Source organism: Trichechus manatus, unplaced genomic scaffold (assembly GCF_000243295.1).
Source record: "Trichechus manatus latirostris isolate Lorelei unplaced genomic scaffold, TriManLat1.0 scaffold00003, whole genome shotgun sequence".
NCBI classification, from domain to species: domain Eukaryota; kingdom Metazoa; phylum Chordata; class Mammalia; order Sirenia; family Trichechidae; genus Trichechus; species Trichechus manatus.
This window is the reverse complement of record NW_004443939.1, coordinates 14,152,824-14,177,174: the sequence shown is the minus strand read 5'-3', so window position 1 is coordinate 14,177,174 and position 24,351 is coordinate 14,152,824. Positions and strand designations below refer to the sequence as shown.

The 24,351-nt window shown below is 41.2% G+C and overlaps 1 protein-coding gene across 1 annotated transcript in view; it reads right to left on the bottom strand.

Annotated features, from left to right (window-relative positions):
• The window catches only part of IL12RB2 (interleukin 12 receptor subunit beta 2), a 103,437-nt gene that overhangs the window by 30,694 nt on the left and 48,392 nt on the right, over positions 1 to 24,351 (bottom strand). Inside the window, exons 12-16 of the mRNA XM_023730397.1 lie at positions 15,807 to 15,998; positions 10,562 to 10,660; positions 10,313 to 10,471; positions 3,620 to 3,757; positions 1,269 to 1,359 (exon numbers count right to left, since the gene is read on the bottom strand). Of these exons, the coding sequence (XP_023586165.1) occupies positions 1,269 to 1,359; positions 3,620 to 3,757; positions 10,313 to 10,471; positions 10,562 to 10,660; positions 15,807 to 15,998 (679 nt within the window). The remainder of the gene's footprint in view (positions 1 to 1,268; positions 1,360 to 3,619; positions 3,758 to 10,312; positions 10,472 to 10,561; positions 10,661 to 15,806; positions 15,999 to 24,351) is intronic.

Below are 24,351 nucleotides of genomic sequence, written 5' to 3'. Positions count from 1 at the left end.
ACATGTTTACTAAAGAAATTTTAGAAAATAGTGTTAAATGGATCTAAAATCATCTATAATCCTATCATCTGATGTGATCGCATTAATATTTTGGTATACATCCTTGGGGCAAAAACAACCAACTTACCAACCAAACCCATTGCTGTTGAATTGATTCCAACCCATGTGTTGCAGAGTAGAACTGCTTCATAAGGTTTTCTTGGCTGTAATCTTTATGGAAGCAGATCACCAGGCCTCTCTTTCATGGTGCCTCTGGATGAGTTTGAGCTGTCAAAACCTTTAGGTCAGTAGTCAAGTGCAAACCATTTGCACCACCTAGGGACCCATCCTTGGGGCAGGGAGAGCTAATTGCTACCCAGTACCCATTTTCCCCTCTTGTTTAGGAGGAGAAACTTGATTTTTGGGTGACAATGAGCCCGATTAAAAGAACACATTTTGGTCTTCCTTTGTCTCACCAAGTGCTGGCCAGTGAGACATAACCAGAAGTGTCATGAGTGACTTCTTGAAAGCTCTTTAAAAAGGAAGTGTGGGCACCTTCCTCTCTTCTTTTTGTAGTTGTAGTTCCTGCAGCCATTGGACCATGAGGTGAGCTTGAGGATGGAAGCCAATGTCAGGATAGTGGACCTGAAAGATAGATGAAGCCTAGGTCCCTGATGACTACAGAACTACCACACTAGCCCTGTAACAGAGTTTAACTTCCTTTACCTGAGTGAGAAACTGTTAGCTAGTTTAAACCATATTATTTTGGCTTTTATGTTATATACAACCAAATTAGTGCTAACTAACATATCCTGCATATGCACATGTATGTGTATACACACTATTTTTAAAAAATTCAAATACATATTGTTTTGCAACCTGCTTTTCTTTTTTATATATATAATATAGCAAATATCCTTATATGCCATTTGATTTTTTTCTATGTTATCTTCAGTGAAGGCCTATTATTGCTATAGTATGTGATATAATGTGATTTATTAAACCATTAGGTTTCAATTTTTTTTCCTTTCATGAACAATATTTCAGTGAACATATTTGACACTAAATATCTGCATACATCTATGATATACTTAGAATAAATTCCCCCTAAGGGACTGTTAGGTCAGAAGGTATACTATTTTAAAATCTTTTGTCACCCAGGGAGGTTGACTAAATTGAGTCTTCCACCAGCAATATAGGAGAGTGTTCATTTCCTTGAGCCTTAGCAGCAGCAGCTATTATTGTTTAAAAGCACATATCTACCAAACTGGCAGAGGTAACCAACTCACTTTTGCCGGAAGTAACGCACTGAGAAAATGCTGACCGTGATGACAGCGATGCAAATGCTTGGTGCCACAAATGCACTCCAATTGGCTTTACCTAAAAAGTTAGCAAATCCTGCATTGAGTTCTTTTCAATGACATTTCAAAACACTGACTGTTGTGTGCACCCTCTGGGCCCTACCCACAGCTCCTGGGTGGCTGGTCTCAGGAACAAGGCCAACTAGTTTATGTCCATTCAGTTGGCCCTAAGGGTGATGATACTCTGGCTCTAAGGGAGGAGGGACAGAAGAAAACAGGGTGTGGTATACAGGCTGGCTGTGTGTTGAAAGGCCTGAGTCCTAGTCTTGTTTCTGCGACTAACACATGTATAATATTTGGACATCAGTTTCATGATCTATAAAATGTGAATGATGATGTCTACCTTGCAGGGTGTTGTGAGGATTAGAGATGGTGTATTTAAAGCACATAGCAGAGTATTTGAACATAGGAGGCCCTCCAGAAACAGTAACTATTAATTTTACCAAACCATTGACTAGGTCTTCTATCTAACTAAGGTCTTAGAAGTTGTTCCTATTCCTTCCTATGAAAAGAAATATAGCATTTCACCACTTGTCAGAATCATTCATTAATTCATCCAACATTTATTGAGTATTCGCCCAGTCCTATCAGGTGCTGGGATACAAAGATGAATAGGACATGGGCTCTGCTGTCTTAAGAAGTCATAAAAGTAGTATGGGAGACAGATGTGTAAACCATAGACGACTATGCCATGGGACACGTGAAAAAACGGGCATGGACAAGGCAGCGCAGCAGAGAAAAGCGTGGGAAACTGCCTCATGAGCAGCTCAGGAAGGTTTCACAAAAGACACAATGTCAAAAGTTTAGAGTTGAAGGATAGATAGGAGTCAGCTAAGGGGACAAGTTCGGGAAGAGCAGACTAGACAAAGAAAAGTGTGCAAAGGCATGGAAGGAACACAACAGGAACCTGCAAGGAGTCTGATCTTGCTTTAGCATACAGAATGATGAGGTGTGTGGCGGGGGATAAAGCCAGATCATGCAGGGCCTGGTAACTAAAGAGTGTGAATTTTAGCTTGAAGGCCCTGGGGAACCACTGATGGGTTACAACAAGAAGTGGAATATCAGGATTGGATATCTTACAGAATGATTCTTCTGAATGGAGAGGCTGGGAGGGAGGGTGAGTTGGGGTGGGGGGGCTTGAACCAGTTAGCTCCTATGAGAGGTATGTTAACAGGGCCTGAACTGGGAAGTTAATGGAAGGCAGCCTTGTTACCACCCCACACAGTTGGCAGAATGTGACATTTCTTCAGCATCTGCCTTCCTTCCTGGGCAGATGGGACAAGTTTGGAGTACCACTTGCGGAAAGATGCTGAGGTCTTAATCCCCACTAATTGCTCACAAGTTAATCTTCACAGGAGTGCTGGGGAGAAGAGGGGGTGTCAGTTTCCCCAGTGGAGAGGTACCTGGCATAGAGCAAGGTCCTGAGTGATCAAAGTGATGCTCCAGTGTCACAAAGCAAGAACACTTGTTTTATGCTTGGACTAGATGGGAGCAAGCTTTACCAAAGAGAACTGTGCTAATTTAGCAAGAGGAGGGAAGTCCATGTTAGCTGGGCCACTTAGTCAGATACTCAAAGTTAAATTATTTTACAGAACTCAAATCTGAGTTTGAGTCATAATTCTGCCACTTACCACCTCTATGACCTTGGGTAATTGTTCTGTACCTTGGTTTCCTCACTTGTAAAAAGGCATAATTATCCATTATTCCTTTATTCATTTCACACTGAGTGCTTGGTTGTATGGGCCAGGCACTTTACATGGTTGTTGTAAGGGTGAAACGATCAAAGCTGTGTAGAGCACTTAACACAATGACTGGCATATAATAGCCACCCAATATGCAATTTCTGTTGTTATTATTGGTGTTATTCTCATTATTCATTGAACAGATATTTTGTGAGCATGTGCTGGTCCCTATTCTAGGCCTTGAGGATAGAGATGAACAGATATCAGTCCCTGCCCTCGCTACTGAAGTCAGAGTCAGAAGTGGGTGTCAAGTGTGTAATAAGTGCCACAGTGGATTATGAAGGGAGTATGGAGGTGCATTTGGGAAGGCTTCCTGAGGAGGAAACATTTCTGCTCGGTTTTGAAAAATAAGCAGACATTGTCTCCAAGCAGACAATGAAGTGTTAGAGCACACCAGGAAGAGAAGACAGCAAGTGCAGATGTGTAGCAGCAAGAAAGTAATTAGTGAATTAAAGTCTGATAATCTCCATGCCAAATGTAGTGGGGGTGTACATTCAGAATGCAGGGTGGGCTTGCCATTTTAAAGTGGTCTCTTACCTTGCAGATAAAATTCCCTCTCATTTCCTCTGGGGCTCTCTCCAGCAGCTGTCAGAGCTGTCATCCACAGGATGTATGTCACTCTGGGCTGCAGGCTGTTTATTGAGTGTGAGTTTTGGGATATTCTATAGGGAATTTCTGAAAGGAGGGTAAAGATAAAGGAAGAAAGGTACATATTAAAGGAAATGCTTGAATGTGGGTTTTACTCATTTTTATTTTTTAATGCCTCATATAATTTGAAAGGAAGAAAAAAAATAACCCCAAACACATTGCTATTCTAAAATAGTTCTAATTCTTCAGTACTTAAAACTTTAATAGGCCCTAGACATTCTTATTTATGGAGGCCCCGCTCCACAGCACATCAGACAAATTAAATATTTTTTCTCTGGTAAAATCTTTTCAAAGAATTTTTTATCATTTGGCTTTTGAAATTATTGAGCCGCAGTAAACTTTTATTTCCTATGACTGATTTTTCATGCATTTATTGGATATATTTGAAAATTCTTGGCAGGGGGTGATGAAATGTACAAACTTTTCAAGGTGACGGAATTTTTAAGACAGGTAAGTTTAGCAAGTAATAAAATAGACATTTAAGTAACATTGTGATTTTGAGCTTTTCTTTTTGTCGACTCAGGGTACTGAGCTCAGAGGACTTAATATGATGGATCTACTTCAGTTGACATAAAATCATTAAGAATTAGAGCAATGGTACTTAGATTCAATTCATTTTGTCAGACTAAACCTAGTTCCTTATGTTTGCAACACCCCCTGCAGTTTCTTAGTGGGGGAGATTTTGTTTTTTGAGCAATGTGTTGAGGCTGTTTTTCTCCTGGAAGAAATATGAGTGATGGTAGCCTTTAGTAAATAAGCAATATTCTCTTCCAGTGATCTGCCGGGCATGGGTTTTGGAATGACATCTCAAAAGCCAGGAAGGACAATAAAATCAAGGCCAGAACTTTGGCAGACCTGCTCTTGAGCTGGAGATGAAAGTGAAAATTAGAGCTCAGCACTTTGTGCCTGAACATCATACACTGGCTCACAAACCCCAGGGAAAGTCAAATGATGATCCTGTTCACTGAATTTATTCTGACATTCACAAATATTTATTGAGCACTGTCTTAGATATCTAGTGCTGCTATAACAGAAATTCCACAAGTGGTTGGTTTTAACAAACAGAAATTTATTCTCTTACAGTCTAGGAGGCTAGAAGTCTGAATTCAGGCAGCCAGCTCCTGGGGAAGGCTTTCTCTCTCTGTCAGTTCTGAGGGAAGGTCCTTGTTCTCAATCTTCCCCTGATCTAGTTTCTTAGCACAGGGACTCTGGGTCCAAAGGATGCACTCCACTCCCGGTGCTTCTTTCTTGGTGGCATGAGGTCCCCATCTCAAGTTTCAGGATCCCATTTCTTCCCAATCAATGCCCTCACTTCAACTTCAGACACCACTCAAGGTTGGGAATTCAGTTGGCGTTTTATTTCATGATAAGACTCTGGGTTTGGTTTTTGGCAATATCAGCTCTGTTACTATAAGAAATAAGGCTTTCCTTCAAGGAGCAAGTGGAAACTTTGAGGTTGTTTATGCAGCACTTGAGTTTTGACTCTGAAGCCCTGAGCTCATCTCCTTCTTTCACCACTTTGTCTAGCGAAAGTAGGACAAACCAACCAGCTTCCTTCTCGTTACGACAAACTTGTAGAAAGGTATCAAACATGCGATCACCCAGAGCTTCGCATCTCATCAATACCTGATCTATTGGTGGTGATATTTTGCATATTTCTATTGCTACCTCACGCCATGGATTAGCAGTGCCCTCTTTACTGCTGCAAGCAGACTCATCAACATCTTTAAGACTAACCAGACTTGAGAACAAATTTAGAAAACTCATCCTCACAGTTTTGTTTCTCTAGAACCACTCTCAGTACCAAATGTCTTAGGCTGGGCTCTCTAGAGAAGCAAAACCAGTCAAGCATCTATATATAGACTATACATAGTCTAAATATATATACAGAAAGAGAGAGAGAGGTTTATATCAAGGAAGCAGTTATAGAGGCTGGAAAGTCCTAAGTCTGTGGGTCAGGCTGGAGTCTTCTCCTGATTCATGTAGCTGCAGGGGCTGGTGAACCCAAGATTGGCAGGTCAGGTAACAGGCCTCTGGCTCACAAATCCCAAGATTGGCAGGTAAGCTGGCAGGCTACTGCCTCATAGACTGCAGAGACTGATGAATCCCAAGATCGGCAGGTCAGCTTCTAGCTTAAGTTTGATGAACCGGAGGTCAGATGAACAGGAGCCAGCTGTAGGATCCAGAGCAAGCAAAAGCCCACAGACCTTGCCAGAAAGTCCACCTACATTGGATGCAGGCCACACCCCCAAGGAAACTCCCTTTCAACTGACTGGCTACTCACAGCAGATCCCGTCATGGAGGTGATCACATTGTATTAGATCTCATCATGGAAGTGATTACATCTTTATATGACTGCCAAACTACATGATAACTGCCAAACCACTGAGAATCATGGCCCAGCCAAACTGACACCCAACCTTAACAATCACAAGCACCTACTCTGGACAAGACACTAAATGTACAAAAGCACAGAATCTGCCTCAAAGAGTTCACGATTAGAGGTTTTCTTACACTATCCTGTCTCAGCTTATTCTCTGGTAAGCAACAAGATGGAGCCCATTAATATTATCTCCACTCCATCCAAAGGGGCTGAGGCCTGAACAGATCATTTAACAGCTGTGAGCCTCAGAGCAATTTCTACATTTTATATCCTGTTGAGAAAAGTACCTTGTGGAAAATTCCCAAGCCTACTCTAGCTTGATGAAATTGCTTGCACAGATTTAAACTATATGATTGAGCTCAAAAAACCCTTTCCTGTACTTCCTAAGGCAGGGGATTAAAAAATGAATTTTAGAGAGATCTTCTGCTCATCTTGCTGCAGCAAAGCATCAGCTAGCATCAGGGAATCAACTGTCCAACTGCATACGGGTATCCTTAGCTGTAGAAGAGAAACAGGACATTGGAACAGGAAAGGGTGTTACTGGGCTGAAAAAAAGTTTATATATACACAAACACAGGTATATTTGAAGAACATGAATAGAAACTCTATAGGGGGAGCAGTGAGGAGGGTGATGGTGTCAGTTTGATTGGCAACTAGGGTGAGCTGAGTACTGAGAGAACGAAGTCAAACAGGAAAAACTGGTCTTGCTGCTTTCTGGGCTTTGATCTCTGGCAGAGATGAAGAAGGCCATTCGGCTAAAGGTGGTTAAATGACAAAGACACCAGTTTAGGAAGATGTAATAGTTACCAATCCTCTAAAAGGCTGCTGATAGGAAGGTCTAGTGGTATCAGGAAAAATAGCTGCATTGTTACAGGAAATGAGTTTTTACCTAAAAATCTCCATTGCTTTGACAAAGTGTGGGTGCAGTATTCAAAACCAAAACAAAACAAAATCCAGTTGCTGTCAAGTCAGTTCCACTCATGGTGACCCTGTGTGTGTCAGTATAGAATTGTGCTTTTTGGAATTAGATCACCAGGCCTTTCTTCCAAGGTGCTTCTGGGTGAACTTGAACCTCCAACCTTTTGGTTGGCAACCAGGCAGGTTAACCATTCGCACCATCCAGGGACTTCGCAGTGTTCAACCATTTGTTATTCAACAAATACAGTATTGATTAAGCACCTACTATGTGCCTGGCCTATTATAGGTACAGTGGAGACAATAGTAAGCAAAATTGCCATGACTTCTGCCTTCATGATGCTTAGAGTCTGTTGGTGAAGACAACCAAGTTGTTGCTGTTGTTAGATGCCGTTGAGTCAGTTCCGACTCAGTAACCCTACCTACTATAGAAGGAAACACTGCTCAGTCCTCCGCCATCCTTGCAATTGTTAATGCTTGAGTTGCAGCCATTGTGTCAATCCTTCTCACTGAGGGTAACCAAGTAGTAACAAAGTATAATGTGTGTTCCAGTAGAGCAGTGCAGCTTGCCATTGGTGCACACAATAGTATCAACAAACTTCCAGAGGAATGGCTGTGCATCAGATTCACCTGTGGAGCCTATATAATGCAGATGCCTAGTTGTTAGTTGCTGTTGAGTTGATTCTGACTCATGGAGACCCCACGTATGCAGAGTAGAACTGCTCCAAAGAGTTTTCAAAGCTGTGACCTTTCGGAAGCAGATCACCATGCCTGTCTTCCAGGGTTCCTCTGGGTGGGTTCAAACTGCCAAGCTTTTGGCTAGTAGTCGGCTGTTTAACCGTTTACTCTATCCAGGGACTTTTTGATGCCTGGGTTCCCCCAGTTTTACACTTCTCTTGACCAGGCAGAGCTAATGCCCTTCTTTTCTACATGTTCCATTAGTACTGCTGCCACCTCCACATGCCAACAAACTGGTAAGATGGGGCCCTTTCTTCCTAGGAGCTCCATCCTCGTCTGGCTGCTGTGTGCCTCTCCCTCCTGGTGTCTTTCTCCCTCCTCTTCAACCTGCTATCCCTGCCACTCCCTAGACACTGCCCTGTGAATTCATTGATGACTTCTGATTGCTAAATGCAGTGGGTAGTTCCCAGTCCTTGATTATAGCAGTCACATCACATTTGTGTACTTTTCCACCTCCGTCACTAGACTGTGAGCTCTCTGAAGATAGGGGATGGGTTTTATTATCAATAAATGCTATTGAATTAAATGGAAACTTAATCTAAATTGGTTTAAAATAGGACTGTGAATCTGCACCTCCTCTCCTTTTAACTTATTTTAAAATAGCCTTACATAGACTTTAGATTCATTGGATTCCTGGCAAAATAGGGTAGATATTTTCTTCGACATCAACAGAAGCTACTTCAAGAACCAACTGCCCATGTTGATCTTTCTGGTTGTAAATATGCATCTCTGTTTACATTCTGCCAAAACAGAAATTTTTTTTTTTTTGGGCAAATTTCACATGAAGAATTCCAAATGGCCCAGAAATCAAAAAACCCGTTGCCATCGAGCTGATTCTGACTCATAGCGACCCTGTAGGACAGAGTAGAACTGCCCCATAGGGTTTCCAAGGCTGTAATCTTTATGAAAGCAGACTGCCAAATCTTTCTGTTGTGGAGCAGCTAGTGGGTTCGAACTGCCAACCTCTCAGCAGCCGAGTGCTTTAACCACTGTGCCACCAAATGGCCCAAGAGAAGGTCAATTCACTCATCTTCTCTTGGAGTACATTTCAGAACTAACATACCCTGGACAGGCCCAGTGGGAAGCAGTTCTGTTCAGTGATGTAAACTGTTCATCAAAGTGGTCTAAACACATGATTGTAAAGCCTTTAAATGGAATACTATGGAGCTGTTAAAAAGGAAATAGGCAAATCCATATGCACTGATGTGTAAAGATCTCCAGTATGTATTATTGAGAGATAAAAGCAAGATGCAGATCAGAATATAGAATCAGAACCCAAATATGTGCTTGTGTGTGCAGTATTATTACTATTTTCTGGAGGAACACATGCAGAAGTAGTGAAATGTTAGGGGAGTGGGCCTAAGGGTGCAGGAAGACTTTTCAATCTGTATAACCTTCTGAACTACTTGAATGTTTTTATCATGTGTAAGTATTATTTATATAAATTTTCCAGGTAAAAATCCCTCTGGTAGGCAGCTGTCTGCATCTGCATCTCAGAGTGGCTTTGTTATATTCTTCTTGGACCTAATAACTCTCATAAAGGAATAAAAATATCATTTCTTTATGATAAATGGCCCTGAAAAGAACGTTAGCTGCTTATACGGTAAAGAGAAGGTTAAACTAGGGGGTGGGGAAGGGAATAAATCTCTGAATAAATCAAAGATGGAACATCAGCTCTGGCAAGTGACTTAGCGCTAGTACCCAAATGAGTGAGTCATGAAATCATTTGAGATAATGCTCCAGCCAGAATTTATTTTAATTGCTTTAGTCTTAGACATAGAGTAATTATGGGTCATAAGGGGTTATTAAAATTGTGTTGTATTTTATCATTTTAGGGGGAAAATAATATACTCTGATGATATTTACAAATATGGAGATTTAAAAGTTCTCCAAATGCATTGACCTCCATGCCTATATAGTATTGAAGTGCCTTTGTTGCTTTTTGAAACACTGTCTCCCCATATAACTGAACAACTTGAGAGTCTAGTTCATGCTTTTCGTGTCAGTATCCTTAGCAATTTGTTTGGCATGTAACTTATATTCAGTAACTGTGTGTATGTGTGTGTGTGTAAATTTGTTGTTGTTGTTAGCTGCCACTGAGTTGGTCTCTGACTGTGCTCTCTATGACCAGTCGTGGATGGCACTGTTGTGATCCATAGGGTTTTCATGGGCTGATTTTTCAGAAGCAGATCACCAGGCCTTTCTTCCTAGTCCATCTTAGTCTGGAAGCTCTGCTGAAACCTGTTGAACCTCATAGCAACAAGCAAGCCTCCGTGAAAGATGAGTGGTGGCTCCACACGAGGTGCATTGGCTGGGAATCGAACCCAGGCCTGAATTCTACCACTAAACCAACAATACTTCATTGTACGTGTGTTTAGATGTCTTTTTTTTTTTCACTCAATTAATTCCACAAATATTGATTGAGTACCTACCAAGTGCCAGGCACAGTGCTAGCACTTGTGTGCATGTGTGCCCATGCGCATGCTCGTGTGTTTTCCTGACATCTAAGTAAGAAAGCCCCCACTGCATTTGGTTCTCACACATACCACAGAGCTGAGGTTGGGAATCAGAGTCCCGTTCTTTCCAGTAGATCCTGTAACGCAGGATGCAGCCCATTTGCTCCTGGGCTGGAATTCTGTTCCATGAAATTAAAATGCCTCCCTTTTCCTCTGTGATGGCATGAATATGGGGGCCATTCAAGGGTGCTGTGAAGTAGAACACAGGAGGCTTTTATTATCCTCCAAATCGAAATCATTAAACCAAAGCAAAATTTGGCAAAAGGTCCGAAGACTCACCTTTGTGCTTAGAGCTACCCCAAATGGAGCTGCATCCTGCCTGGTCCCCTGACAGTGCGTACACGTGGATTTCATAACAAACGTAGGGTTTTATGTTCTCTGCAAGAAAAGAGACTTCTTATTGTAACAGATGTGGCATCACCGGTGAGTCACTAAAGGCAGCCATTTTACGATCTGATACAGACTCCTTGATGGCGTTTCTTGCCTGTCCCTCGTTTGCAGAAGGTTCAAGTCTGGACGGAGGGTGAAGGGATGACCTAAGTTACAAACTCTCAGCATCTTTTTTGCCATGTTGCTGGCTTCTGGAAGTCACTGCTCCCAACTCCCAAGCATGAAGGAAAAAAAAACACCTGAATTTCTGACATAAACAAACAAGGTCATCGTAATGGAGAAGGAGACAAAAGGTATACAAGTTCCAACAGGGATTTCAGTATAACCACACAGACATGTGAACACAGACTACTTTTGAAACAAAACTTACCTTCCAGAAACAAAACAAAACCTTTGACTTCTACAAGTAAATAATTTACTGTTTACAGAAAAGTGAGGCTGACATTTTGCAGGCACAGAACCTGAGCATCTCTTGTAATTCCGCAGATGCTCACTGGGGTCTGACAGTGCAGCGCCAGATTATACCTTGGGCGGGACTAACCAGGGCACTGTTCCCCCCTTCCTTCCCCCACCATGTTCCAGCAAAAGCTCAGGGGCTTCACAGCCTGGCAGTTCTGGCAGATTCTTGGGAAAGGAGTCAGAAGGAATGCAGCAGAGCATCTGGTATATTTTGGTTATTCTCTTTTTGATGGACTGTCCTAGCTTTCAAAGAGCCGCAGTGCAATTTTCTGTTGCCCATAAAGCTTAGTGGCAAGTCACCCTTCTTCCCTGACAAAGCTCCTTATTTCCATGAATCTCAGATTTCTACTTCCTGGGAAGAAAAGACCCCTCTCATAGATACTGCCCATGACGTATCTTTACATTCCAAATGAGAATTTAAAGGGAAAAGAGAAACAATCCTTATTAGGTAACTACAGTATCATGTAGTCAACTTCCAATATTGTTTAATAACCTGCCAATAGGTAGATCTGGTCCCCTATACTGACAGTTGATGAGGGTTTAACATTTATTTTCTGGGAAGAGGAGTTTTACATCAAAGAATAATTTACTAAATTGTGTGTGCTTCCAATGAAAATCCATGATTCCTTAAGTATTCCAACAAGTAGATGGCACATAAAGCTCAGATGTGCAACCAGTACTGTTGGAAGAGACCATGATGAGATCCAAACTCATGGCATGGGTGGGTGATGACTGCCAGATTCAATTCGTGTTCATGAACCAAGTGAGATGAAGGCAAGGACACAGCTCAGTTCCGTAATCCAAAGATTCCTTGTGGGTAACATCCAGGCCCAGAAGCCCAAAGGACAGCACAGAATATGGAATCCCATTTCACTTGTGATTGGCTAGTGAGTAGCGTTCTGCTCCTAGTGCCTGCTCTTCTGCCCCTAGTTGTGGAAGCGGCCAACCAGCCACTGTGCCATGTTGAGGCCCCGGAGTTCCAGATGAGCTCATGAGGCAAATGGTTTAATTGCATTTTGCCAGGCAAAATATGAGTTTCAGGGCAGAGGCCTTGGCAAGTGCTGCTTCAGAGGCTATGGGCTTCTTCTTGTGAAGGGCCCACCCTTAGTGGAGGAGGTAAGATATCCCAGCTCTATCTATCTCAGCCAGTATTTTTTTTTTCATAAAGGGTAGCGTCCTTGCAGGCTTGTTTCCTGGTTCTAACTTTGTTGTTAGCTGCCGTGGAGTCTGCCCCCAACTCATGGCGGCGCTACACATAACGGAACAAAATGCTGCCTGGTTAAATGCTCGGCTGCTAACCAAATGGTTGGCAGTGTGAACCCACCCAGTGGTCTGTGCGAGAAAGACCTGGCCATCTCCTTCCGTAAGGACTACAGCCAAGAAAACCCTATAGAGAAATTCTACTCTGTCACGCATGGGGTCACTGTGATTCGAAATTGACTTGATGGTACCTAACAACAACAACCATAGAGGAAGGAGGATGGGGGCGCGTACAAGAGCGGCCCAAGTGGTCTAGACATCAGGGAAGGTTCTCTAGACACTTTAATGTTTGCATATTCATAAGAGGAGTGGCTCTGTCTGGTCAGAACAGTTTTCACCCAGACAGGACAGAACTGCCTCTGGCACAGGTCCAAACAACCTATAATCCAGGAGTCAGACTGTATTCTGGCCCTGCTCCAAGACACCCAACTCTGACCCAGATGCTGGGAAAAGGCTGGTGAAGTTCCAATCGCAATAAATCAGCTTAGTGACTGGAGAGTGCCATTTAGAACTCATGATACGTGTGAATAACCTGATTTTTTAAAAGTGTTTATTTCCAGAATGTTAACATCAGTGCAAACTACTAGCTAACCAAGTATTTTCAAGCATGGGAACAGCTTTAATTAATAAAGTTATTCTACCCATTAGTATATTAATGTTATTCAATGAACATAATCTAAAGTACTTAATAACATTTTAATTTCCTAAGGGTGTTAAACTTTCTTTTGTCATCTATTTTATGATATTTGTGTAGAATTATAGAATTTCTAGAAGGAAGAAATTGTAGGTAGTATATAGTTCAAACTATCCCACAAGGCTAAGTCCTAATACAGTCTATACTAAGCGTTTACAATTCTGTAGCGTTTTTTTTTAAGAGTTCAGCAAGGGCATTTTTTGATACACTGTTTTTCTGATTTGATGGGAAGAACAGGCCTGAAGGAAAACTGGTTTGACTGCAACAACTCCAAGGACAGAGAACACAGTAACTTAAGAGGCAATCGATTGTTCTGTTGGAGACCATCAACACGAAGAATGTTCTTTATCAAATTGAGCTGAAATCTGCCTTCTTATTATTTCTGTGCAGGGGTCTTAGTTTTTCCCTCCAGAGCAACAAAGGACTCGTGCTCTCTCATGTGTACCAGTCAAAGCCAGAAACAGCCATCAAGCCTCCCCACTCCCACCTCATCTAGAATTCTCTTCCACAGGCTAAATGGTCTCTAGATAAAAAGTTCCAGACCCTTCAATGACTTGTTTGCCTTCTCTGGATGCACACTAGGTAATCTAAGGTAGTGCTCTCTTTAAGTATAGTGATTAAAACAGAACACAAGAACCCTCAGCCATTGCTGGTGGGAACATAACGTGGTACAACCACCATGGAAAAACAGCTTGGCGGTTCCTCTAAAAGTTGAACATAGAACTACCGTATGACCCAGCAATCCCAATCCTAGGTATATACCCAGAAGGCGTGAAGGCAGGAACGCAAACAGAAACCTGTACACCAATGTTCATTGCAGTACTTTTCACTATAGCCAAAAGGTGGAAATAACTGAAATGTCCATCAACAGGAGAATGGCTAAACAAAATGTGGTATATACGCACAATGGAATACTACTCAGCCATAAAGAGAAATGAAGTCCTGATGCATGCCACCACACGGATGAAACTTGATAACAAGTCAGTCGCAAAAGGACACATTTGTGTGACCTCACTTACATGAAATAAGCAAATATATAGAAACCAAAGATTACTAGGAGTTAGCAAGGGTGGGAGGGAGTCCCTAGGTGGAACAAATGGTTAAGCGCTAGACTGCTGGTTGAAAGGTTGGCAGTTTGAACCCACCAGAGGGGCCTTGGAAGACAGGCCTGGTGATCTGCTTCCAAAAGGTCATAGCATTGAAAACTGTAAGAAGCTGTTCTGCTCTGTACACACGGGATTGCCGTGAGTTGGAATTGACTCAATGGCAGCTAGTAACAACAGGGGTGGGAGGGAGGGGGAAAGGGAGAATTTTTGCTTAGAAGGCATTGAGTTTATGTTAATGGTGGTGGAATGATTTGGAAGAGGTTAGAGAGAATGATTGCACAACTTAAAGAATGTAATCAGTGTCACTGAATTGTGCACATAGATTGTCGAGATAAGGTATGGTTGTTATGTATACTTTCACCACAGTTAAAAAAAATAAAAAACACAACCCACTAGAAGTCTGAGAAACTCAGACTATAAAAGGATGGGCTTATGGCTTATCAGTACGTGTGCTCTGTTTATTTCATTTGTGCAAGTCTTGTCTCCTGAAACAGGTTGTGTTTATCCTCCTGGGCGGGCTTAATGATTGTCATGGTCTAATGAAAATATTATGGGACTTAAGAGTTTGAAAACCTACTCAATTCTTACCTCTGTCACATATAATAATAATAGCTAAATGTATTGAGCACTTAAAATGTATCAGGCACTGTTCAAAGCATTTTTCATAAATTAATTTTTTTTAGTCTTTACAATAACCCAGTGAGGTAAGTCATGCGATTACCCTCATTTTACAGATAAAGAAACTGAGGCACAGAGAAGTTATTTGCCCTAGATTACACAACTAATAAGTGACAGAGCCTGGACTCAAACCCAAGTAATCTTGCTCCAGAATCAAGACTTTTAACCACTATGCAGAACTGCCTCTTGCTTAAAAATGACATTAAGTTCTGTCCAATCCTTTTAATATATTTTCAACTAATTTCTCTCACTTGATTCTAACCACGAACAGATTAGGAAACTGAGGATCAGAGACACCAAACATTACAAAGGTAATTCTGGACTTCTTATCACATAAATAAGTGGCAGAATTGGGAATGAAGCTTAGATCTCTTGGTTTCCTCATCTGTATAATGGACATAATAACTCCTACTGCACATGGTTATTCTGAGAATGAAAAGAGCTTCCAAATGTCAAGGTGTCCATCAAACTGACTGGGTACCACTTAGCTCTCCACTCAATTATTCATTCATTTTATTGGGCACTGTGCTGTAGTTGATGTTGGGTGTTACTGAGTCAATTCTGACTCATAACGACTCCATGTGACAGTAGAACTGCCCCCATAGGGTTTTCTAGGCTGTAATGTTTATGGGAGCAGATCTCCAGGTCTTTCTCCCACAGAGCTGCTAGGTTGGTTAGCAGCTGAGCGCTTAACCGTTGTGCCACCAGGGCTCAACTGTGCTAGGCACATGGATTTCCCATAAATATTAGATTTGTCAGACACCCAGGTGGCCTTCTATGACCAAAGTGGTGAATTTTGAGGTGCTGTCTTGATGGACTCTAGGTTATCCTGCTCTCTCTTACCATGGAGCCTCTTGTCATTGAGGCAGAGTCCAGCAGTTTCCCCAAACAAATATGAACTCAGTAACACTCCAGAAGGAAGATGAACAATTAGTACCTGAAATCAAAGCAGACACACTAGAGGATGCACTCCGCAGCCAGTTTAGAGGGGGCTGTGTGCTGCCTTCTGGATGGAGCTCCCGCCATTCCACCACATACTCCTGGACAGCCTTCCCAGGCGGCTTCCAAGTCACCACCATGTTGTCTACGCCCTCTGAGTGTGCAGAGACGTGGTGAGGAGCCAGCAACCCTTAGGGGTAAAAGGGGGGCAAAATTACAGTGGATAAAGATCTACGGAAAACAACAACTCATCCCGGTAAAGTTTTAGGAGAAACCATTTTTTTTTTAAAGGACTTCAGGTTCACACATTTAAATTCAATGTACTTCTCAGTTCATGGCAAACTAGCATCATCAACTTGTATAAGAACCCCATTGTAATGATTAAGATTGTGTGTCAGCTTGGCTGGGCCATGATTCTCCATGTTTTAATGTAATCACTCCCATGATTGAACATACTATAAGTAGCCAATCAGATGAAAGGGAGTCTCCTTGGGGGTGTGGCCCACATCTGTATATAAGCAGACGTTCTGGCTTTTTGCTCTCTCTGGATCCTGCGGCTGCTTCCTGTCGTCTCATGTCCCATTCTTGGGACTTGTGCTGTCAGCTTATCTGCCGAACCTGGGATTCGTCGATCTGCACAGCCTGTGAGTGGGAGCCCTGCTCTCCGACCTTCCGATCTTGGGCTTGCCAGCTTCTGCAGCTGTGTGACTCGGGAGAGGCCTCTACCCTGATCCACGGACTTGGGACGTTCTAGCCTCTACAATCACGTGAGCTGTTTCCTTGATATAATCTCTCTCTCTATATATATATTTATACACTTTATTGGTTTTGCTTCTCTAGAGAACCCAGCCTAAGACACCCATGTAGTGTTATTTTTTTAAAATGAGTTTCCTCTTCATCTTCTGTTCTTCTTTCCAGTCCGGGATTTCCATAAGCACCTGCTCTAGTGAATGTAATATACATCCTTCTAATCCATCTTCCATTGTTTATTTAACCTGGGGAGGGTAGGAACAGTTGCAGTGGAGGTGATTCCAACCCTTTGTATGTCAAGAGTACAGCTATGCTCCATTGGGTTTTCAGTGGCTGATTTTTCCGAAGTAGACTGCCATGCCTTTCTTCCAAGGTGTTTCTGGGTGGACTCGAACCTCAAACTTTTAGGTTAGCAGCTGGTCACATTAACTACTTGTACCACCCAGGGATGCCATTGTTTATTTAGACATATATGTATCCTTGAAAATTAGTATTGCTTTGTGTTTGTATTTTATTTTCATGAAATGGATTGTGAGATCAATCTACTGCTTTTCCTAACTTTTTTTTCACTCAACATTATGTTTCAGGGATATCACCCATCCTGCTGTTATATCCAGCTCATTCATTCAACCTGCTGCCTAAACCCCCCCCTTGTCAAGTTTCCAAGTTGAAGCAGTCTCCAAGTTCCTCTCAACTCCCTGCTTGTGTGCTATGTGAGAGCGCCTCTGGGTACACTGGCACAGAATTGCTCACTTAGAGAGTAAATGCACATATTATTTCACTAAATACTGCCAGACTGCTCTTGAAAATAGCCAATCAGTTGACCCTCCAACGAGAAAAACACAAAGAGTTTCCATTTCCCCCTTGGTATTTTCTGATTTTCTAATTTTTGCCAATCTGATACTTGTAAAGCAGAGTCTAATTGTGGTTTTATTTTCATCTTCTGATTTTTTTTAATGACGCTAAGCTTCTCTTCACATATTACTAGCCTTTTGGCTTCCCCTTTTGTGAACTGCCTAATCAAATACATCGCTCATTTTTTTCTGTTGAGTTTCCTGTCTTCTCCCTGATTTGCAAAAATGCCTTTTCTGTTCTAGATATTAATCACTTCTCAGTTTTCAACGCTAAAAATATTTTACCGGAGTCAGTCGGCTCTCTGATAACTTTACCATGTGTCTGTTGCACATAAAGTTACTTTGATACAGGTAAACGTATCTATGGCTTGTGCATTTTGGGTCTTGTGTATGGAATCCTCACAAAGCTGCTCAGTCACACTGTCTCCTATTAGCATTTAGTTTTGCTTTTCGCATTTAGGTTTTTAATCCAAATCCATCTGAAGGTTTTGTTAAAAGTGGTGTGAGGAAGGAATTAAACTTGATTAATTTTTCACATAGTGAGACAATCAATTTTCCCAAAATCATTTTTAAGTAATCCCTCCATTCCCTATGCATTTGTGATGCCATCCCTGTCATACACCAAGTTCCATATATTCACGGGTCTGTTTCTGGGTCGGCCTCTTCATCAGAACATACTTGTCATTTCATCAGGCTTTCTAATGTCTGACTATTTGGTTAGCAAAGTCTCTTCCTCTTATTGCTCTTCTTTTTTTTCAAAGTGGTATTAGATATTCATGAACATTTATTCTTCTATATAACCTTTAGAATCAGGTGGTCAGAGCCCCCAAATATTCCAGCTGATATTTTTATTGAAATTAAATTAAATTTATAGTTTAATTTGGGGAGAAATTGATATTGTCACAATGTTAAATTGCCTCATTAAAAATGCTGTTTTTTTTTTTTTTTTAAATTATTCAGATCTCCTTTTATATCCTTTAGTGGAGTTTTAAAAATTCCTCAAAGTTTTTCATGCATTCTTTGTTAGGTTAATACCTTAATTCCTAGACACGTTATCCTTTTAGTTAGCTATCTAAACAGCATCTTATTTTCTACTCCTTTCTTTTTTTCCACTATTAATCTGTGTATGTTGATCTTATTTTTGGTAAACCTGCTAGTTCTAATAATTTGTCTCTTAAATAGCCTTCTTGAATTTTCTATGTAAGCAATCACATTAACTGCAAACTTAACGTATCTCCTTCCTCCAATCTTTTTATTAAACCTCTTACTTCTTTTCCATTTTTATCTTATTTCTAATTTTAAAGAGAATGTGCCTATATCTCTTTATTAATATGAGGTTTGTTGCATGTTTTTGGTAGAAAGTCTTCAGAAAGTAATAAGTTTTCTTTTATTCCTAGTTTTCAAAGAGTTTTAGTTTTTATAAAATTGTGTTAAACTTTGCTAAATTCTCTGTCTGCATCTGTTAAGAACACAGCCTTTCTTTTTCTCTTTTAGTATTAATGTGATGAATTACATAAACACAAATAGGGATCAACCCTATTTGATCATTCTGCACTAATTTTTTTTGAACCTGTTAATATTTTTTACTTTGTTTCCATTTTTTAAAGTTTAAATGACGTAGAATATTACAGATAAAGTTAAAGTCCTTTTTCCCTCCATGGGTGATACTATTTATTTTATGTGCCAATCTGTTATTTAGCTGAAAGGTGATCTCCGGGAGTAGTTGCAATTCAAAGTTTAAAGGTTATTTCAGGCTGATAGTCTCGGGGGTTCCTCTAGTCTCAACTGGTCCAGCAAGTGTGGACTTTTTAAGAATTTGAGTTTTGTTTTACATTTTTCTCCTATTCTGTCAGGGTCCATCTATTGTGTCCCCTGATCAGAATGGTGGTAGTAGTAACTGGGCATCATCTAGGTCCTCTGGTCTCAGGGTAGATGAGGCCATGATTCGAGGTGTAGGCTGTTAGTCCTGAAGACTAGTTTCTTCTCTGAGTCTTTGCTTTCCTTCTTTCTCTTTTGCTCCCGATGAGTAGAGACCAATGGTTGTATTCTGCATTAATTTTTAATACATGTATTGGATTCAAGTTGCTAATATTTTATTTAGGTTGTGTATCAATGTTCACAATGATAGTAACCTATAATTTTTGTGTACTGTCCTTATCTGTTTTTAATAACAAAGTTAAATTAGTCCCATAAGGTAAGGTTGGGGAGATTTCCTTATTTTCTGTTTTCTGCAACAACTTGAATAACAGAGATTATCTGTACTTTCAGAGTTTAGCTGTAAAACAGTCTGGGTCTGGAGCTTTTTTACGGAGGGCATGTTGCGTATTAAGAAGTTTTTGATTCTTATTTCAACTTCTTAAATGGTTATTCTTTTAGTCAATTAAAAAATTAATCTTGTGCTAATTTTGACATTTTATATTTTTCCCAAAATTTACTCATCTAAATTTTAAAGTTTACTGGGGAAAAATATTCTTTCCCCTTGCTTTTTTTTTTTTTTTTTTTTTGGTATTCTGTTTATTTGCATCAGCTGTCTCTTTACCCCCATTGGTCTTATCAGAAGCTTGTCTATCTTATTAGGCTTTTCAACAAACCAGCTTTAGACTTTACCAACCATCTCTATTGGGTTTTAAAAATTTATTATTATTGTCCTTTTTATTGATTTCTGTCCTTGCCTTTATTATTTCCTTCTCACTTCTTTAAGTTATAACCTTTCTTTCCCTTATTTTTAAATGATAGTTTAGCTGGATAAAAAATTCCAGATTCAAAGTTCTTTACTGTCTTCAGTTTGAAAATATTACTTTGCCATATTTTTATATGCTTTGGTGTTGTTGCGATATCTCATATCCTTCTGGTTCTTGTTCCTTTGTAGGTGATTTGCTTTTTCTCTATGAATGCTTTTAGAATTTTCCCCCATTGACTTTGAGGTCCTTATATTTCACTATAAAATAAGAAAAAAATTTCTTATGTCCAGCTTACTACTCTCTGAGGCTTTTTGATCTGAGGTTCTTTAATTCTGCAATATTCCTGATCATTAGTCTTTAAATATTTCCTCCCTTCCATTTATTTTTTTCTCTTACTGGGACTCCTTTGAGATGGCTGTCATCACTTCTATTTCTGTTCTTTCAGTATTTATTTATTTATTTTTCAGTTTCTTTCATCTTTTTTGATGCCTTGTGGAAGAGTGTGTCTCCCAGTCTTGCAGTCACTAATTCAATCTTCAGATGAGTCTTTTTTGCTACTTAATCCACTGGCTGAATTCTTCAACAACATACTTTTAGTAATGAATCTCTCTATTTGTGGCTGCCTCACCTCCATCTGTCTCTGATTTATGTTTCTAGTGTCTTCTCTTATCTTTATAAGGGTATTTATTATGTTTATTCTAAACTCTGTTCTTTCTGTTGCACTAGTTCTGTTTCCTGGGGTACAGATTGTTGTTTGTTGCCTTTCTTTCTCAGTACTTGTGCTCCTCAGATTTCACCTACTTTTCTCCTTTGGGATCATGTTTTCTTTTCTTGGACTGATCAGCAACCTTGGCCTTTATTTTTTTTATGGAGGGAGGAGAAAAGGCTTAGCTGTAGCTCATGTGCCTCTGGGTAAGTTTAGGGCAAGAAAGAGGAGCTTTTCAGGGAGTAGAGCTCCAGGACGTACAGCCTCTACCTGACCCCAGGTTCCCAGTAGGCATACCTAGCACCCCCAGAACCTAGCAGTGTCTCTATTGCAGATGCTGTTCATGGGGGAGAGAGCTGCTATTCTCTTATAATTGCCAGACTCGTGGGGTGGGTGGCAGAAGGAAATGCTCAAGGACTAGCCAACTCATAGGCGCTCTTTGCTCTCAGCTCCCTTCCCTAGTGGAATTCCAGGGCTTCCTTGAAGCTTCTCTGCTCTGCTGTGCTGCTTCCAGCTGCAGCAGCTGCAGCCACTTGTCCCTGCGGTAGAGGTGGCTGGGCAATGATCAGCCCAGGACAATGTGGGAAGAGAAAGGAGTATAACTAGAAAGTGCTCCTCAGCTCTTCCTGTTTCACAACCTGTCCCTGTCCAACCCAGGCACTGGCAACCAACAACAACATTCCCCGTTACACAGGGGCTCAGCCATCTACCTCGCTATCTCTCCTTCGCCATCCTCAGGGCTTTAGTTGTGAAAGCCTATAGCCTGTGTATTGGCCAGCCATCTTGTCAGGATCTGGAAGTCCCCAGTGGTGGTTCTTTTTTCGTCATTTGCTTTGGTATTTGATGTCTTGGCTATGTCATGGGATTGTTTGGGGGGAATCAAATTTATCCACTCAGCAAATATTTATCGAGCACCTAAGATTTGCAAGACCCTATGTCAGGTGATGAGGAGCCCTGGTGGCATAGTGGTTAAGAGCTTGGCTGCTAACTAAGAGGTCGGCAGTTCAAATCCACCAGCCGCTCCTTGGAAACCCTACGGGGCAGTTGTACTCTATGAGTTGGAACCGACTCGATGGCACCTAACAACAGCAACAACATGCCAGGTGATGGGATAACATCGCCAAAGAGCTTTCCTAATCACTGCTCTTGCTTTCTCTGGAATTGGTTAAGCAAATCCACTTGGCATTGCCCACAGCCTCAGCCTCTGAGTCACCACAGTTGCTGGGAACAGCCTGAAATTTCTTCCCGCATGATGTTTGTCAGGGCATGTTTTTCTCCTTCAAAACCTTGCTAACAAATCACCTTGTTCCTGTCGCCTTTCCAAATTATTGTTTTAGCTTTAATCATTTGACTTTCCATTTCTATTTTCACTGAGAGCTTCTGCATAGAGTTAAGCAATTCACAGGATATTTGAAGAAGTGTCCACCTGTTCTTCAGCACAGCTCTGCCACTGACTATATGTATGATCTTGGGTAAGTTACTTCACCTCTTGGGGCCTCAGACTCTGACATCTGGTTGGGCCTCTGTCTATGATTGTGCTGGCTTCTGGCTCTTCTGATACTTCAAAAGTTCTTGAGTGCAGGGACTGGTCTTTGACATATTAAATATGCTTTATTGTTGACTAGTGTGTTCAGCACGCATTCAAGTTTCATCATAAACAACAAAATCGTGCTCATGTCTCTTGATATGCAATGCCACGGAAGCTTTTTTTTATGATGTGTCCCTAGTTTCTAAAAATCAAAATAATTCTGCCTGTCAGGGCATTATTTTTCCCTTCCTAGAAGGAGACTATATATGTGAAGAGTGCGACCATATATTGAAAGAGCAGGAGACACAAAATCACGGGACTCTATTCCCACAGATGTGTGAGACAAGTGCCCTCAAGGACAGAGCCACACGACTTGCCAGTCTGCCCTCCAGGTCACCCTGGGAAGCACGTCTACTTGTCCTGGATGGTTCAGGTGTGTTCTTAGGCGAGGCAAACAGCCTCTGAGATTCTAACTCTCCTAGGACCCTCTTAGCTACAGCTCAGTTCTAGAGACCTGCCTCAATGTCTTAACTCTCCTCATCTTCTCTGCATCACCCCTCATCCTTACTTACATCTGTCCCTTCTCAGAGGAAGAAGTCTTCTTCTTCCCTGTTTTTGTCACTGGAACCCATCATCTCCTATCTCCCCAGGGACTCAATTCTTCAATTATCCCCTCTTTCCTTTATCTTCAAGATCTCTCTCACCCTGTTTCTTTCAACTTATAGGATCACTCAGCCCTCACTCAGATAACACCAACTTGTCTCTCCATACTCCATTCAGATGTCATCTCCTTTCCAAGCCCACTATTCAGCTTTTCTCTCTTCCTAGAGTTTCCTGTGCTTACCTCTAGCCTCACACTTAGTATGTTGTCGTTGTTGTTAGGTGCCGTCAAGTCGGTTCCAACTCATAGTGACCCTGTGTACAACAGAACGAAACACTGCCTGGTCCTGGCCATCTTCCCAGTCATTGCTAGGCTTGAGCCCATTGTTGCAGCCACTGTGTCAGTCAATCTCATTGAGGGTCTTCCTCTTTTCCGCTGATCCTCTACTTTACCAAGCATGATGTCCTTCTCCAGGGACCGGTTCCTCCTGATAACGTGTCCAAAGTATGTGAGACGAAGTCTCACCATCCTCGATTCTAAGGAGCATTCTGGCTGTACTTCTTCCAAAACCGATTTGTTTGGTCTTTCAGCAGTCCATGGTATATTCATTATTCTTCACCAACACCATAATTCAAATGCATCAATTCTTCTTCGATCTTCCTTATTCATTGTCCAGCTTTTGCAAGCTATGAGGTGAATGAGAATACCATGGCTTGGGTCAGGCGCACCTTAGTCCTTAAGGTGACATCTTTGCTTTTTAACAATTTAAAGAGGTCTGTTGCGGCAGATTTGCCCAATGCAATACGTTGTTTGATTTATTGACTGCTGATTCCAGGGGCTTTGATTCTGGATCCAAGTAAAATGAAATCCTTGACAACTTTAATCTTTTCTCCATTTATTATGTGTTGTTTATTGGCCCAATTGTGAGGTTTTTTGTTTTCTTTATGCTGAGGTGTAATCCATACTGAAGGCTGTAGTCTTTGATATGCATCAGTAAGTGCTTCAAATCCTCTTCACTTTCAGCAAGCAGGGTTGTGTCATCTGCATACTGCAGGTTGTTAATAAGTCTTCCTCCAATCCTGATGCCACATTCTTCTTTATATAGTCCAGCTTCCTGGATTATTTGCTCAGCATACAGATTGAATAGGTACAGTGAAAGGATACAACCCCAAAACACATCTTTTTTATTTTAAACTACACAGCATTCCCTTGTTCTGTTCGAACGACTACCTCTTGGTCTATGTACACGTTCCACATAAGCATAATTAAGCGTTCTAGAATTCCCATTCTTTGAAATGTTATCCGTAATTTATGATCCACACAGTTGAACGGCTTTGCATAGTCAATAAAACACAGGTAAACATCTTTCTGGTATTCTCTGCTTTCAGCCAAGATCCATCTGACATCAGCAATGATATCCCTT